The sequence below is a fragment of the Dendrobates tinctorius genome, unplaced genomic scaffold, assembly GCF_039654945.1.
Source record: "Dendrobates tinctorius isolate UK_male_01 unplaced genomic scaffold, ASM3965494v1 ptg000009l, whole genome shotgun sequence".
NCBI classification, from domain to species: Eukaryota; Metazoa; Chordata; class Amphibia; order Anura; family Dendrobatidae; genus Dendrobates; species Dendrobates tinctorius.
In genome coordinates, this window is record NW_027361677.1 from 25,666,190 (window position 1) to 25,685,747 (window position 19,558).

A 19,558-nucleotide genomic window follows, 5' to 3' on the forward strand; every position below is an offset into this window, starting at 1 on the left:
AACTGCTATTATTAACATGTATAAATTTCTGTGCTGTGAATAACAATCTTTTTCCCTTTGCATTACTCCTAGGGAATTACAGAATATGAGAGCATTTTTGGATAATAATCAGCAGCATATTGTTTCTAGGGAGCTACAGGTGCAATACCCTAGTACTTTACAAGTTTATATATAATTGTAAACATGGCAGGGAAGTAAAATATCTCTCAATAAGAAAAAAAAAATATTAGAACTTCGCGAAGTAAAAAATTTTATGAAATTGATTCTATAGTGTATCTGTGGTGTAAAACTTTGCCTTTGAACTTCCATAATTCATTCACTATTGAAGTTCAACATAAAGCTAGATAGAGTAGATCCCAGTCTAATTAATGAAAATCAAACAAACAAACAACAACATCAAAATATCAAGTAATCCCTTCTGAGGGTTTAATTATTAATTTTCAGTTGTCTCTGGGCTAATTAGTAATATGAAGTCTCCCATACAAAGCACACACAGATATGAAGGACTTCTGCATCTCGGTCTCTATGTAGCACACGTTCAGAAGCAGCTGCAGCATGGCGGACACTATATAGCAATAATGAGCAGTGTAGCTGTAAATCCAGCTGTAGCTGAGCAAAACACTTACTAGAAAGCAGTTGTTCTGTTTTTCTCGGTGTGATCTTATCCCTCTCTTCTCCACAGACTACAAAAGTCAGCCGTAATATAATACCACAGTGAATGATGAGCTCATGAGGTGGGTAGGGACAGAAGTGTCTTTGAGCTAGTGGTGGAAAAATTAGCTGCTATTAGGTGTCCCACACACACAAAAATTAGGGTTTACTGCCTTTTTGTCTTTAAGTAGCACATGTTGAAAAGCAGCTGCAGCATAGAGAACACTATATATCATTAATGAGCTGTGTAGCTGTTAATCCAGCTCTAGGTGAGAAAAACACTTACTAGAAAGCAGTTCTGTTTTTTTCGGTGTGATCCTAACTGTCTCTTCTACACACACTACAAAAGTCAGCCGTAATATCCCACATTGAATGGTGACATCAGTAGGTGGGAGAGAAAAAAGTGTCTCGTATCTATTACATCAAACAAATCCATTCCAGATGTTCTGTACTCTTCTGATGGTTATGTTCACCTGAGATAATCATGTTTTTGTTAAAAAAGAAAAAGAAATCCAATTTATTCAATCACACATAGAAATTTGAAGTCACCAGAGAAGGTCAACAGTCAGAATATAGAACAAGAAAACCACAGAAGTAACAAAGGCAAAAACAATAAAAAACCAAAACATTTATCTGTTCCAAGGGAACGCTCCTGTAATCCTTAGATGACCGCCACCGTCTGTTATTTGGAGCACATTAAATTATCATCTCAAGTTTCAGAAGCCTGATGAGCTTTTGACTTTTTAAACCACAGTCCTCTTGTTAATGAGAATTAGTCGTTAACAGGTCGGAATCATTATTGACAACAGAGAAGAGCTGGTCCAGAGAAGAATGACAATGTAACCTGTGATGGTGATTTCATGTTAATCAAATACTTTCAGCCTCTTCCTTTTATGACTTTAGACTTTATCATTTTGTTGTAATTGTGGTGTTTCTATTTCTGTCCAAGGTCCTGAAGAATAAACCAATGCTTTATTAGCTAATAAGAAAAATGGTCATATAAAGAGCTTGTATAAAAGTAATAAAAAATATAAATTTAAGAAAAAAACCCTGCCAGTCTTTTCCATGGGTTAAGGCTAATATTGCAGAATATTCATACTATAATACTGTCCGACATGTACAAGAATATAACTACTATAATACTGCCCCTATGTACAAGAATATAACTACTATAATACTGCCCCCCTATGTACAAGAATATAACTACTATAATACTGCTCCTATGTACAAGAATATAACTACTATAATACTGTTCCTATGTACAAGAATATAACTACTATAATACTGCCCCTATGTACAAGAATATAACTACTATAATACTGTTCCTATGTACAAGAATATAACTAGTATAATACTGCTCCTATGTACAAGAATATAACTACTATAATACTGCTCCTGTATGCAAGAATATAACTACTATAATACTGCCCCTATGTACAAGAATATAACTACTATAATACTGCCCCTATGTACAAGAATATAACTACTATAATACTGCTCCTATGTACAAGAATATAACTACTATAATACTGCCTCCTATGTACAAGAATATAACTACTGTAATACTGCTCCTATGTACAAGAATATAACTACTATAATACTGCCCCTATGTACAAGAATATAACTACTATAATACTGCCCCTATGTACAAGAATATAACTACTATAATACTGCTCCTATGTACAAGAATATAACTACTATAATACTGCCCCTATGTACAAGAATATAACTACTATAATACTGCTCCTATGTACAAGAATATAACTACTATAATACTGCCTCCTATGTACAAGAATATAACTACTATAATACTGCCCCTATGTACAAGAATATAACTACTATAATACTGCTCCTATGTACAAGAATATAACTACTATAATACTGCCTCCTATGTACAAGAATATAACTACTGTAATACTGCTCCTATGTACAAGAATATAACTACTATAATACTGCCCCTATGTACAAGAATATAACTACTATAATACTGCCTCCTATGTACAAGAATATAACTACTATAATACTGCTCCTATGTACAAGAATATAACTACTATAATACTGCCTCCTATGTACAAGAATATAACTACTATAATACTGCTCCTATGTACAAGAATATAACTACTATAATACTGCCTCCTATGTACAAGAATATAACTACTATAATACTGCTCCTATGTACAAGAATATAACTACTATAATACTGCCCCTATGTACAAGAATATAACTACTATAATACTGCCTCCTATGTACAAGAATATAACTACTATAATACTGCTCCTATGTACAAGAATATAACTACTATAATACTGCCTCCTATGTACAAGAATATAACTACTATAATACTGCTCCTATGTACAAGAATATAACTACTATAATACTGCCTCCTATGTACAAGAATATAACTACTATAATACTGCCCCTATGTACAAGAATATAACTACTATAATACTGCTCCTATGTACAAGAATATAACTACTATAATACTGCCTCCTATGTACAAGAATATAACTACTGTAATACTGCTCCTATGTACAAGAATATAACTACTATAATACTGCCCCTATGTACAAGAATATAACTACTATAATACTGCCCCTATGTACAAGAATATAACTACTATAATACTGCTCCTATGTACAAGAATATAACTACTATAATACTGCCCCTATGTACAAGAATATAACTACTATAATACTGCTCCTATGTACAAGAATATAACTACTATAATACTGCCCCTATGTACAAGAATATAACTACTGTAATACTGCTCCTATGTACAAGAATATAACTACTATAATACTGCTCCTATGTACAAGAATATAACTACTATAATACTGCTCCTATGTACAAGAATATAACTACTATAATACTGCCCCTTGTACAAGAATATAACTACTATAATACTGCTCCTATGTACAAGAATATAACTACTATAATACTGCTCATATGTACAAGAATATAACTACTATAATACTGCCCCTATGTACAAGAATATAACTACTATAATACTGCCCCCTATGTACAAGAATATAACTACTATAATACTGCCCCTATGTACAAGAATATAACTACTATAATACTGCCCCTATGTACAAGAATATAACTACTATAATACTGCTGCTATGTACAAGAATATAACTACTATAATACTGCCCCATGTACAAGAATATAACTACTATAATACTGCTGCTATGTACAAGAATATAAATACTATAATACTTCCCCATGTACAAGAATATAACTACTATAATACTGCCCCTATGTACAAGAATATAACTACTATAATACTGCTCCTATGTACAAGAATATAACTACTATAATACTGCCCCTATGTACAAGAATATCACTACTATAATACTGCCCCTATGTACAAGAATATAAATACTATAATACTGCCCCATGTACAAGAATATAACTACTATAATACTGCTCCTATGTACAAGAATATAACTACTATAATACTGCTCCTATGTACAAGAATATCACTACTATAATACTGCCCCTATGTACAAGAATATAAATACTATAATACTGCCCCATGTACAAGAATATAACTACTATAATACTGCTCCTATGTACAAGAATATAACTACTATAATACTGCTCCTATGTACAAGAATATAACTACTATAATACTGCCCCTATGTACAAGAATATAACTACTATAATACTGCTCCTATGTACAAGAATATAACTACAATAATACTGCCCCTATGTACAAGAATATCACTACTATAATACTGCCCCTATGTACAAGAATATAACTATTATAATACTGCCTCCTATGTACAAGAATATAACTACTGTAATATTGCCTCCTATGTACAAGAATATAACTACTATAATACTGCCCCTATGTACAAGAATATAACTACTATAATACTGTCCCTATGTACAAGAATATAACTACTATAATACTGCCCCCTATGTACAAGAATATAACTACTATAATACTGCCCCTATGTACAAGAATATAACTACTATAATACTGCCCCAATATACAAGAATATAACTACTATAATACTGTCCCTATGTACAGGAATATAACTGCTATAATACTGCCCCCTATGTACAAGAATATAACTACTATAATACTGCTCCTATGTACAAGAGTATAACTACTATAATACTGCCCCTATGTACAAGAATATAACTGCTATAATACTGCCCCTATGTGCAAGAACATAACTACTGTAATACTGCCCCTATGTACAAGAATATAACAACTATAATACTACTCCTATGTACAAGAATATAACTACTATAATACTGCCCCTATGTACAAGAATATAACTACTATAATACTGTCCCTATGTACAGGAATATAACTACTATAATACTGCCCCTATGTACAAAAATATAACTACTATAATACTGCCCCTATGTACAAGAATATAACTACTATAATACTGTCCCTATGTACAAGAATATAACTACTATAATACTGCCCCAATATACAAGAATATAACTACTATAATACTGCTCCTATGTACAAGAATATAACTACTATAATACTGACCCTATGTACAAGAATATAACTACTATAATACTGCCCCTATGTACAAGAATATATCTACTGTAATACTGCTCCTATGTACAAGAATATAACTACTATAATACTGACCCTATGTACAAGAATATAACTACTATAATACTGCTCCTATGTACAAGAATATAACTACTATAATACTGCCCCATGTACAAGAATATAACTACTATAATACTGCCCCTATGTACAAGAATATAACTACTATAATACTGCCCCTATGTACAAGAATATAACTACTATAATACTGCCCCTATGTACAAGAATATAACTGCTATAATACTGCCCCTATGTGCAAGAATATAACTACTGTAATACTGCCCCTATGTACAAGAATATAACTACTATAATACTGCTCCTATGTACAAGAATATAACTACTATAATACTGCCCCTATGTACAAGAATATAACTACTATAATACGCCTATGTACAAGAATATAACTACTATAATACTGCCCCTATGTACAAGAATATAACTACTATAATACTGCCCCTATATACAAGAATATAACTACTATAATACTGCTCCTATGTACAAGAATATAACTACTATAATACTGCCCCTATGTACAAGAATATAACTACTATAATACTCCTATGTACAAGAATATAACTACTATAATACTGACCCCTATGTACAAGAATATAACTACTATAATACTGCCCCTATGTACAAGAATATAACTACTATAATACTCCTATGTACAAGAATATAACTACTATAATACTGCCCCTATGTACAAGAATATAACTACTATAATACTGCCCCTATATACAAGAATATAACTACTATAATACTGCTCCTATGTACAAGAATATAACTACTATAATACTGCCCCTATGTACAAGAATATAACTACTATAATACTCCTATGTACAAGAATATAACTACTATAATACTGCCCCTATGTACAAGAATATAATATAACTAGCTGAAGAGCCCAAATGAAAAAAACTGACGGCACATCCTAGTCTGAATAGGTGCATACCAAAAAGCAGCTTACATATCAAAATAAGGAAATGGTTGCACTCAATTGCATTAAGGCATATCAAATATGAAATATATGAAATACGAATAGCATAATGGCTTTTGGAATTTAGAAAAAACATATGAGATACTTAGCACAAAATTTGGCCAAAAGATGTGAGCCCATTCACCAACGTCAAGGTGATCTCATTGAACGGGTCCCTATTCTAACTGCCTAGTGTGAACTAGAATAGGGACCCGTTCAATGAGGTCACCTTGACGTTGGTGAATGGGCTCACATCTTTTGGCCAAATTTTGTGCTAAGTATCTCATATGTTTTTTCTAAATTCCAAAAGCCATTATGCTATTCGTATTTCATATATTTCATATTTGATATGCCTTAATGCAATTGAGTGCAACCATTTCCTTATTTTGATATGTAAGCTGAAGAGCCCGGCGCTGCCCGGGCATAGTAACTAACTACGGTAAGTTATAGCAAATTATAATGATTATATCTGTATATATAAAGCTGAGTGTAGAGCCCCGCCCACTCTGCATAGCCACATCTAATATATAAAGCTCAAAGTGTGTATGTATGTATGTATGTGTGTGTGTGTGTGTATGTCCAGGATTGGCATCTGCACCGTCGCAGCTACAGCCATAAAATTTGTCTGGACCCCAAGAGCATCCTAGGCTATGTTGTGAGGCGAAATTTTAACCCCGCGCATTCCAATTCACCAAACAATTTTGCCCCTGTCTACATAATGGGGGAAAAAGTATGTGCGTGTCAAGCCCCGCCCCTCATTATGATGTCATAATGTCCCTATTTGCATAATGGAGAAACAGTGTGTGCGTATCAAGCCCCGCCCCTCATTATGATGTCATAATGGTTGCCATGACGACGCTGATGTCATCATAGGTTGCAAGCCCCGCCGCTCATTATGATGTCATAATGCCCCTATCTACATAATGGGGAAACAGTGTGTGCGTATCATGCCCCGCCCCTCATTATGATGTCATAATGGTTACCATGACGACGCTGATGTCATCATAGGTTGCAAGCCCCGCCGCTCATTATGATGTCATAATGGTTGACTATGGGATGGAGGATGTGTGATGGGTATATTGGCATGGGACTATGGGATGGAGGATGTGTGATGGGTATATGTGCACTGGACTATGGGATGGAGGATATGTATGACGGGTATATGGGCACGGGACTATGGGATGGAGGATGTGTGATGGGTATATGGGCACTGGACTATGGGATGGAGGATATGTATGACGGGTATATGGGCACGGGACTATGGGATGGAGGATGTGTGATGGGTATATGGGCATGGGACTATGGGATGGCGGATATGTATGATGAGTATATGGGCATGGGACTATGGGATGGAGGATATGTATGATGGGTATATGGGCACGGGACTATGGGATGGAGGATGTGTGATGGGCATATGGGCATGGGACTATGGGATGGCGGATATGTATGATGGGTATATGGGCACGGGACTATGGGATGGAGGATGTGTGATGGGCATATGGGCACGGGACTATGGGATGGAGGATATGTATGACGGGTATATGGGCACTGGACTATGGGATGGAGGATATGTATGACGGGTATATGGGCACGGGACTATGGGATGGAAGATGTGTGATGGGTATATGGGCATGGGACTATGGGATGGAGGATATGTATGATGGGTATATGGGCACGGGACTATGGGATGGAGGATATGTATGACGGGTATATGGGCACTGGACTATGGGATGGAGGATATGTATGACGGGTATATGGGCACGGGACTATGGGATGGAAGATGTGTGATGGGTATATGGGCATGGGACTATGGGATGGCGGATATGTATGATGGGTATATGGGCACGGGACTATGGGATGGAGGATGTGTGACGGGTATATGGGCACGGGACTATGGGATGGAGGATATGTATGATGGGTATATGGGCACGGGACTATGGGATGGAAGATGTGTGATGGGTATATGGGCATGGGACTATGGGATGGCGGATATGTATGATGGGTATATGGGCACGGGACTATGGGATGGAGGATGTGTGACGGGTATATGGGCACGGGACTATGGGATGGAGGATATGTATGATGGGTATATGGGCACGGGACTATGGGATGGAAGATGTGTGATGGGTATATGGGCATGGGACTATGGGATGGCGGATATGTATGATGGGTATATGGGCACGGGACTATGGGATGGAGGATGTGTGACGGGTATATGGGCACGGGACTATGGGATGGAGGATATGTATGATGGGTATATGGGCACGGGACTATGGGATGGAGGATATGTATGACGGGTATATGGGCACTGGACTATGGGATGGAGGATATGTATGACGGGTATATGGGCACGGGACTATGGGATGGAAGATGTGTGATGGGTATATGGGCATGGGACTATGGGATGGCGGATATGTATGATGAGTATATGGGCACGGGACTATGGGATGGAGGATATGTATGATGGGTATATGGGCACGGGACTATGGGATGGAGGATGTGTGATGGGCATATGGGCATGGGACTATGGGATGGCGGATATGTATGATGGGTATATGGGCACGGGACTATGGGATGGAGGATGTGTGATGGGCATATGGGCATGGGACTATGGGATGGAGGATATGTATGATGGGTATATGGGCACGGGACTATGGGATGGAGGATATGTATGATGGGTATATGGGCACGGGACTATGGGATGGAGGATATGTATGATGGGTATATGGGCACTCGACTATGGGATGGAGGATATGTATGACGGGTATATGGGCACGGGACTATGGGATGGCGGATATGTATGATGGTATATGGGCACAGGATTATGGGATGGAGGATATGTATGATGGGTATATGGGCACTCGACTATGGGATGGAGGATGTGTGATGGGTATATGGGCATGGGACTATGGGATGGCGGATATGTATGATGAGTATATGGGCATGGGACTATGGGATGGAGGATATGTATGATGGGTATATGGGCACGGGACTATGGGATGGAGGATGTGTGATGGGCATATGGGCACGGGACTATGGGATGGCGGATATGTATGATGGGTATATGGGCACGGGACTATGGGATGGAGGATATGTATGATGGGTATATGGGCACGGGACTATGGGATGGAGGATATGTATGATGGGTATATGGGCACTCGACTATGGGATGGAGGATTTGTATGACGGGTATATGGGCACGGGACTATGGGATGGCGGATATGTATGATGGGTATATGGGCACTCTACTATAGGATGGAGGATGTGTGATTGGTATATGGGCACTCTACTATGGGATGGAGGATATGTATGATGGGTATATATGGGCACGGGACTATGGGATGGAGGATGTGTGATTGGTATATGGGCACTCTACTATGGGATGGAGGATATGTATGATGGGTATATATGGGCACGGGACTATGGGATGGAGGATGTGTAATGGGTATATGGGCACTCTACTATGGGATGGAGGATGTGTGATGGGTATATGGGCACGGGACTATGGGATGGAGGATATGTATGATGGGTATATGGGCACGGGACTATGGGATGGAGGATGTGTGATGGGTATATGGGCACGGGACTATGGGATGGAGGATATGTATGATGGGTATATGGGCACGGGACTATGGGATGGAGGATGTGTGATGGGTATATGGGCACGGGACTATGGGATGGAGGATGTGTGATGGGTATATGGACACTGGACTATGGGATGGAGGATATGTATGATGGGTATATGGGCACGGGACTATGGGATGGCAGATATGTATGATGGGTATATGGGCATGGGACTATGAGATGAAGGATGTGTGATGGGTATATGGGCACTCGACTATGGGATGGCGAATATGTATGATGGGTATATGGGCATGGGAATATGGGATGGAGAATATGTGTGATGGGTATAAGGGCATGGGACTATGAGATGGAGGATGTGTGATGGGTATATGGGCACTCGACTATGGGATGGAGGATATGTATGATGGGTATATGGGCATGGGCCTATGGGATCGTGGATATGTATAATGGGTATATGGGCATGGGACTATGGGATGGTGGATATGTATGATGGGTATATGGGCACGGGACTACGGGATGGAGGATAATTATAATTTGCTATAACTAACCACAGTTAGTTACTATGCCCGGGCAGCGCCGGGCTCTTCAGCTAGTTCACTATAATATCCCACATCATCTCGTCAGCCAGGGCCACCGGACTACTACCACTAATATCCCACATGATCCCGTCACAGACGCCGGACTACTACCCCTAATATCCCACATCATCCCATCAGCCAGAGCCACCGGACTACTACCTCTAATATCCCACATCATCCCGTCTGCCAGAGCTACCGGACTACTACCTCTAATATCCCACATTCCGTCAGCCAGAGCCACTGGACTACTAACCCTAATATCCCACATCATCCCGTCAGCCAGAGCCACCGGACTACTACCCCTAATATCCCACATCATTCCGTCAGCCAGAGCCACCGGACTACTACCCCTAATATCCCACATCATCCCGTCAGCCAGAGCCACTGGACTACTACCCCTAATATCCCACATCATTCCGTCAGCTTGGGGCCAGAACCAGAGCGATGAGTGGAACAGTCCTAACTTCCATACCGGGTTATCCCTATAAGAGAGGCCTGGCGTCAGAACCAGAGCGCTGAGTGGATTTGCCCTGACTTGCATACCAATGATCCCTTTAACAGAACCCTGGTGTCAGAATCAGAGCATTGAGGGATTTGCCCTAACTTCCATACAGGAGATCCCTTTAAGAGAGGATGGGGTGAGAACAAAAGCTCTGGATGGATTTGCCCTGACTTCCATACCGGAGATCACTTTAAGAAAGGCCTGGGGTCAGTACCAAAGCGCAGAGTGGATTTGCTCTAACTTCCATACCAGTGATCCCTTTAAGAGACCCTGGGGTCAGAACCACAGAGCTGAGTGGAACGGTCCTAACTTCCATACCGGGGATCCCTTTAAGAGAGGCCTGGGGTCAAAACCAGAGCCCTGGATGGATTTGCTCTGACTTCCATACCAATGATCCCTTTAAGAAGGAAAATGTGCCTACGGGATGGAGGATGTGTGATGTGCATATGGGCAGGGAGGGGGAATTAAGTTCTGTCATGTGCTCTCTGCTCCTTTCAGGGGGGCAGACAATGGCTGGAGCTTATGTTCCCAGGGATGCTAGATTTCTCCCACCATGTCAGTGTCTGCTGAGGGTGTTGTCAAGTGGGAAAACTTGCTCATAGCAACCAATCACAGCTCAGCTACTTTTTACCAGCTCTGATGAAATGAAAGATGCTTAGTGATTGGTTGCAAGGAAAACTGTTGCTCATAGCAACCAATCACAGCTCAGCTTCTTTTGAACAGCTCTGGTAAAATGAAAGATGCTTCGTGATTGGTTGGTGATACACACACACATAAATACATTCACTTTTATATATAGAGATACTGCTCCTATGTATGATAATATAACTGCTATATTAGTGATGTTCTTCGGTTCTGTTTTATGTTAGGTGTGTAGCAGTGAATACTTTGGTAGCTTTTGTGCTTATTTTCACGTCTATTTCTCAGAACCCATCTTGCACCTGCACGGAAACATTCAGAGCCTCAATGTTCAGCCACTTAAGGAGCTGTTCTGTGTAAAACAACATTATCTGGTAAACTGGCGCAGAAGTGATCATATTGTAAAGCAGCCTTCTATGGAGGAAGCCACCATCTATTAAAGACAATAGACGGTGCAGTCGCCAGTTGGGGGCTTTTTATTATGCTGTAGTTGGAGTTTTCAGGCGGTGGCATTTTATTTCCTGGAGAAATCTGCGGGCCTACTCTGCGGGCATCACATCCCCGCTGGGGAATAGCACTGACGTCTATTTGATGCTTCCATTGTAATGTTTGGAGGAGCTGAGCTTGAAGATTTTTTATGGTTGCAGAGTGTGAACTCTTTCCAAATTATACCTATTTCTCAAGCAGCAGACATACTAAGAAAGCCCCATGTGGGCACATCACAGAGCCTCCTCTGCAGCAGAACTTGTGCCCTTCATTCATAGCGGCTGTAGTTTCCAGTCTTTGCCATCCTGACTATCCCAAAATTAGCATACGCTTCTCCTAAATGTTCTGTGCTGCTGGCAGCATTCCTCCTTTTTCTAGCACTCGGCGTATATCACTTATCTCTATTCTCCTCGATCACATTACTCCACTCATAGTACATGCAACCCTATCTTCACTGACATAAGCAGACTGGTCACTGCTTCCTACAAAATCAACACACTATTCTCCTTAAATGCTCTGTGCCACTAGCAACATTCCTCCTTCTTCTTCTTCTGTCTCAGTTCTCCTCTTGATAACATTCATCCCCTCATTTTACATGCAATCCTGTACTTACTAACATAAATAGACCTGTCACTGCTTCTCACAAAATCAACATACTCATCTTAAATGCTCTGTGCTGCTAGCTGCATTACTCCTTCTTCTAGCACACAGTGTATATCACTTGTCTCCATTCTCCTCCTGATAACATTACTCCGTTCATGTTACATGCAATTCTGTCCTCACTATAGCATAAGCAGATCGGTCACTGCTTCCTACAAAATCAATATACTCCTCTCCTTAGATGCTCTTTGCTGCTCGACACATTACTCCCCCTAGCACCTTGAGTCATTTCACTTTTCTCTATTCCCCCCTCTTGACACTATTACTCCACTTCTGTCACATGGAACCCTACCATCGCTGAAACAAACAGACAAGTCACTGCTTCGTACAAGATCAACACACTAGTCTTCTGAAAAACTCTGAGCTGCTATTTTCCTCCTTCCACAAGCACACGGCATCTTCCTACTTGTCATTTTGTTTCCCATTTTGACACTCTAGTTTTGTCACATGTAAGCCTATCACTGACATGAGCACACAGGTCACTGTTTCCTGCAAAATCAACACCCTTCTCTCTTGAAATACTCTGTGCTGCTGTTAGCGTTCTTCTTTGTTTTAGCACTTGGTGTTTTCACTTGTCTCTATTCTTCTCTTGATACAATTACTCCCATTCTGTTATATACAACCCTTCCTTCACTCAGATCAGCAAGACAGGTCATTGCTTACTACAAGATCAACACACTACTCTACTGAAATACTCTGTGCTGCGGACAATATTTTTCTTTCTATGAGCACATGGCATTGTCCTACTTCTTTTTTTTTCCTTTTTGATGCCATTATTCTACCTCCATCACATGCAAACCTGTCCGCACTAGCATAAGCAGACAAGTCACTGCTTGTTCCAAAAGCAACATACTGCTCTTCTTCAGTGTTCCCTCTAAACTGGGCAATCTGGAAAGGAAAGAGTTAAAGCAGCCTAAATATGGGGTCTGTGAGCACAGTTATAGATGTGCCTGTCTTCAGAGTGCGGTATCGTTTAACTCCATTATTTCTAGAGTGCAGGGGTTAGAGAAAACGGTGCTTGTCTCCTTAAATACTCTGCGCTGCTGGAATATTCGTTGGCTTTTTTCAATCAGATTCTTTTAACCCTTTTCACATCAGTGGGTTTATTACATACTGATCTAAACAGATTACCTGCAGCAAGAGGCAAGTTATTTGCTGAAATACTCTGTGCTGCTGTATCCCACTTTCAGCATGTGATCTCCCTCCTCTCACATTACCTCTGTCACATTCAGCCCTGCCATCACTGAGGGTAGGAGCCATGTCTGTGCCCGGGGACATTCGGGGCCCCAAGGGCCCTTCTTCTCCCAGTATTATACATGGCACATACATTAATACTCATTACTGATACGTTCTTGTCTTCCAGACGCTGATCGCCCCCCAGTATGAGCTGATCGTGGAGGCTAAGGACATGGCCGGCCTGGACGTGGGATTAATAGGAACAGCCACGGCCACCATTGTCATCGATGATAAGAATGACCATCCACCTGAATTTACCAAAAAAGAGGTAAGTGCTCGTCTAATTCCTGATTTTTTTGTTTATTAAACATTGCTCTGTATTCTGGAGTTTTATGGTCATCTGGTCAGGACGTCTATCTCATTGCCAAAGTTCGGAGTGGCTACAAAGAGCGTCCCCCCGCAATGGAGGACCTGTCCTGTATGACGCAGGCAGCCCACTTATGTGAATGGACCCTGTGTAATGCAAAGTTTTACCTGTGGTGGCGCTGTAAGTAAATTGAACACTTACTGCCAGGTTTACCTACAGATCAGTTGATTGATGGATGTCCCACCAGAGGAACCTGCGTGTTGTCAACAAATCTTTGCTGTCCGTAGTAGGATGTAGCTTTGGAGTTCTTGTTTAGGACGTTTAACTATTGATTATGTTGGAAGAAAAGACACTCGATGTTCTGCCTTCTTCCACGTATGACGCTGTGTGGACTCCAGCATATGGCTAAACCCTTCATTCACTCCCAGTAAAAAGACTGTATGAGTGCTTAAGTCTATATTTATTGAGATGATGTGAACAGCAATGATAGATGATAAATGTCAGAGACACCGCACTACACTCGCTCACTGAGCCAGTGCGTGTGTCCTGAGTACAGAAACAGTGCTAAAAGATACCTGTTGAGCGGGCAGCAGCGGTGACAATGAGTGCTTCAGGGTCCAGTCAGCGCCGGAAAGTAAAGAGGCACAGGACCTGCGGACACTGAAATTAGCAAGCTGGCACAGGACCTATGGTCAGGTGACTGCAAGGGGTGGGGCTTAGCGTCCTGCTTTCAGATATGACAGGACACCATACAACAACTCAGAGTTAGGCAAAACGGAGGTCACAACAGTACGGGCAAACGAGGCACAAGAGGGACAAACAGACGGGTAGTCAGACAAAGCCAAAGGTCATACACAAGAGGGCGATGTGGTACCAAAGGGACGAGCAGAGAGAAGTCGGGTCACAAGCAGAGAGTCATACACGAGAGGTAGCACAGTACAAGAGGGTCAGGCAGAACTCGTAACAGGGACAGAACCGGATCAAAACCAAACAAGCAAGCAAGATATCAGGCACAAGGCACACATATGCACAAGGTCAACTAACTCAGCCGAGGGCAGGAGTATAACTGACACCGGACCTAGGTCCAGTGAGCATTAAATAGCCGCCCTCTGCCAGAGAGAGGCAGAACAATTAACCCCCAGTCTGATCAGGACGGGCCAAAGCGAAACCCCATCCTTGATCATGACAATAAAATGGAGGAGATTGGTGAACACAATAGTGGATGAGATCAGGTAAAAACTACAAAGAAACAGATAGTACAATATATCAGTACTGGCAGATAACAACACAGCAGTAATATAGGGTGCTATTATAACAGTAGCAGGCATTATTACAGAGGCTGAGTAATACAACACACAATGCACTGAAGAGAGATATCTAAGCAACTTAAGGCTGCCAGCATTACACTACCTGAGCAAGAATACATCTAACTCTATGCAGTGCAAGAGCATTACAACGAGCTGGAAATACATTGCGCATATCATGAGGACTGCATTATGGCTAGCTAACACAAATACATAGCACAACACATAACTGCATTAAACCCTCACCGGAATCCGCTTGACAGAAGCAGTGATTTTGCAGAGAGCAGGACACATGCGAGTAGCTCAGAGATCCGGGAGAAAATGGCTACAACTTCGCTAGCCTGGGAACCTGAAGGGAAAGGATTCTAAAATCCATGAACAAGAAAGAGAAGGGCATCTATGACATCTAAAGGCCATAGTGTGGAGCAGCACTTAAGAAATTTTCTTGCTGCACATGAATGGGCAGAACACTCGACATGTGAAAAATAGGCGACATTCAAGTAATTTAGTGTAGGATGAGCTACGGTAAATATGGGGCAGATATGACGGACAAATAAATAGGAGATAGATAGACAATAGATAGACAAAATAATAGATAGATAATAGATGATAGATAATAGATGGAGAATAGATGATTGATAGGTAATAGATAATAGATAGATAATAAATATGTAGACAGAGAGATGATAGATAGTTAATAGATAGATGATTAATATATAAATGATAGAAAATAGATAGATAATAGATAGAAGATGATAAATAATAGATAGAAACATAGATGATAGATAACACAGGTCAACGAAAAAAATTTTTTTTTCTGGTGTCCAAAATATTTTAATGAATTTGGGGTATTTTTGGGGTGCTGATTCTGAATATGTCATCAGTTTTGCCAGATTGGCTCAAGTTTTTGAGATTTTTGGTATCTTATTTATAGCACTTGTTGGTAAATGCGACGCATCATCTCATTAATTTCTTTGGATTAGTACTTGAACTGAGCAGTTCTCAATATAGTTTTGTGTTAATTAGTGTTCTAAAAGTTTGTTCATAGCTTGATTTTTGCACTAACTTTATGTTGTTGTCTGTTTTCCAGTGAAAAGCATGAACTCATCATGAAGAAGTTGTCTTAACGATCCAGACTCATTCTGTTACATTTGTGGTGAATATACACTGCCAAAACATAGAAGAAACATAACACACTTCGTAAAAAAAGTGTATTTTGCCTATTTTGGGGTTATGCTTGGGGACCAAGACAAGTTTTGGGCACCACACATAGTGTGCAAAGCATGTATCGAATTATTACGAAAATGGAGCAAAGGACAAAGAAAAAGCTTCAAATTTGGTGTTCCAATGGTGTGGAGAGAGCCAAAAAATCATCATGATGACTGTTATTTCTGTGCAGTGCAAGTGCAAGGATTCAATAAGCATAAGAAACGAAAATGGGAGTAACATGGAATCTGCAAGAAGGCCTGTCCCTCATTGTGAAGATGTGCCTGTACCTGTGTTTACCATAAATAACAGTCATCATGATGATTTTTTGGCTCTCTCCACACCATTGGAACACCAAATTTGAAGCTTTTTCTTTGTCCTTTGCTCCATTTTCGTAATAATTCGATACATGCTTTGCACACTATGTGTGGTGCCCAAAACTTGTCTTGGTCCCCAAGCATAACCCCAAAATAGGCAAAATAAACTTTTTTTACGAAGTCTGTTATGTTTCTTCTATGTTTTGGCAGTGTGTATTCACCACAAATGTAACAGAATGAGTCTGGATCGTTAAGACAACTTCTTCTTGATGAGTTCATGCTTTTCACTGGAAAACAGACAACAACATAAAGTTAGTGCAAAAATCAAGCTATGAACAAACTTTTAGAACACTAATTAACACAAAACTATATTGAGAACTGCTCAGTTCAAGTACTAATCCAAAGAAATTAATGAGATGATGCGTCGCATTTACCAACAAGTGCTATAAATAAGATACCAAAAATCTCAAAAACTTGAGCCAATCTGGCAAAACTGATGACATATTCAGAATCAGCACCCCAAAAATACCCTAAATTCGATGAAATATCTTTGGCACCAAAAATGCTGTTGACCAGTGTAATAGATTATTAATATATAAATGATAGAAAATAGATAGATAATAGATATGAGACAGTGTTGAATTAAGGATGCCAAGGGCCCACAAGTAACACTGATTTTTGGGGCCACTGTTGAGCCACATGTAAATATTATATTACCCTCATGCACAAGTGTATCGCTGCTTCTATATTATAATACACTGAGCAGTGTGTTGAATGAAGGATGAGGAGCTGCTTTTGTCAGTACAGAGAAACACATGTACTGGACCATCTACTGCTGATGTTGGGGCTTGCTGTAGCTTATTCCTGTACAATGACCTACCAGGGATTCACCCGTTCTCCTGTGGGCCAGTCCGAACTTGGATAGATAGGTGTTAATAGGTAGATATGAGCTGTTTACAAGATAGATGGATAGAAGGATAGATACTATATAGATACTAGGTAGATATTTGATATTTTTCTGCTCCATATACTCCAGAACGGACTAATCCTCTGCAGTCTGCGTTGATCGCGATCGATGTGGATTACAGATTGTACAGGGTTGCCTCACCAGTAACAATGTGCCCGCGGCGGCACACTTATAGTACCGGGCCGCCAGTGCCGTCATGTTCCAGATAACTGGATGCTGTTTTCATAGATACTAAATGATCGCTGCTGCATGGGTCTATAAAACGTCCAATACAAATAAATACAAATAAACTAAAAAAATGTCTGGAGCGTGCGCCTCGTCTTATTCTCTTGCCTAGGAGCCAGACCGAGAGACGTTCCTTGGCTCGGCCGAGGTTATGAACTACAGAAAGGGATATTGAATTGCACAAGACACAACTATTTTTCACCTGAGACAAAATGGTACAAGGCCTTAATAAAGAAATCTGGGCTCGGAAGCTGCCCTGGAGCTACGGCTCCACAGATATAAATCACCACTCCCGCTATGGGCCTGACTCCGGATTAATCACCATCCGTTGATTTGTGTAATCTGCTTGGATGGCTGCGGGTGAAGTCTTTGTCTACTGTTCATTGTTAGCTTTCTTCTTGGAAGAATGGAAACCTTTCCTTTTTTTTCTTGCTGAAATTCTAGATATTAAAGAATTTTCTGTAAGCCATTCCCAACCCCCCATCCTAAACATCTCTCACCAGAAATCACAATTGCTAACAGCGTCACAGCAATCACCTGACCTGGTGTCTTCTCCAAACTTTTCCCCTCTGGAACCATACTTTTTGTTGTGCAGTTCCTGCTGATGCAATTCTTTCCACTTTCTCTTGCCCTATAATCTTTGGCCAGTAGGTGGCGGCTCTTCTTGCAGACATCTCAATATGCATTATCTTTGGAAATCTCCCATTTGTCCTCCTCCTTACAGTAGCAAGCCAAATTGTCAACAGTGGCCAAAGATGGTGGTTCAGCCATGAGCATGGACTGCTTAATAATACCGAGAGCATAACCAGTGCCTTGCCCACTCAGCGCTCTCCTTCCTCTTCCCTAATTCAGCCGTTGTTGACTGTTTTGCTTCTAAAAAGAGAGGTGCTATAAGTTAGAACCCCATCTAACAGATATTTTTGGCATTTCCGAACCATACACCATATATATCCATGAATACCTGTCTAAAAAAAAGTATCAAGTTCAATCAAGTTCAATACTTTACTTTAACCTGTCACTGGAAGAACTTGGCCATAACGAAAATGCCCAGTTTTAAAAATCCAGAAAAGTCCCCTTTTAAAGTCCCAATCACACTAATACTCAATAAAGTAATAATGCTTCCTGTCTTTGTAAAAACTAATAATTCCACTTTTACAAATTAAAAATGCTTACAGCATAATTCTCTCCTTTAGGTGGCCCTAGAGACTTATAGCATAATTACCTCCAATAGGTGGCACTAGAGAGGCTTATAGCATAATTACCTCCAATAGGTGGCACTAGAGAAACTTACAGCATAATTACCTCCAATAGATGGCACTAGAGACTTATAGCAT

The 19,558-nt window shown here is 40.3% G+C and overlaps 1 protein-coding gene across 2 annotated transcripts in view; it reads left to right on the forward strand.

Annotated features, from left to right (window-relative positions):
- The window catches only part of CDH13 (cadherin 13), an 834,102-nt gene that overhangs the window by 650,916 nt on the left and 163,628 nt on the right, over nucleotides 1-19,558 (forward strand). For both annotated transcript variants that reach the window (XM_073585096.1, XM_073585102.1), the window contains one exon: nucleotides 14,026-14,166. In XM_073585096.1, the coding sequence (XP_073441197.1) occupies nucleotides 14,026-14,166 (141 nt within the window). The remainder of the gene's footprint in view (nucleotides 1-14,025; nucleotides 14,167-19,558) is intronic.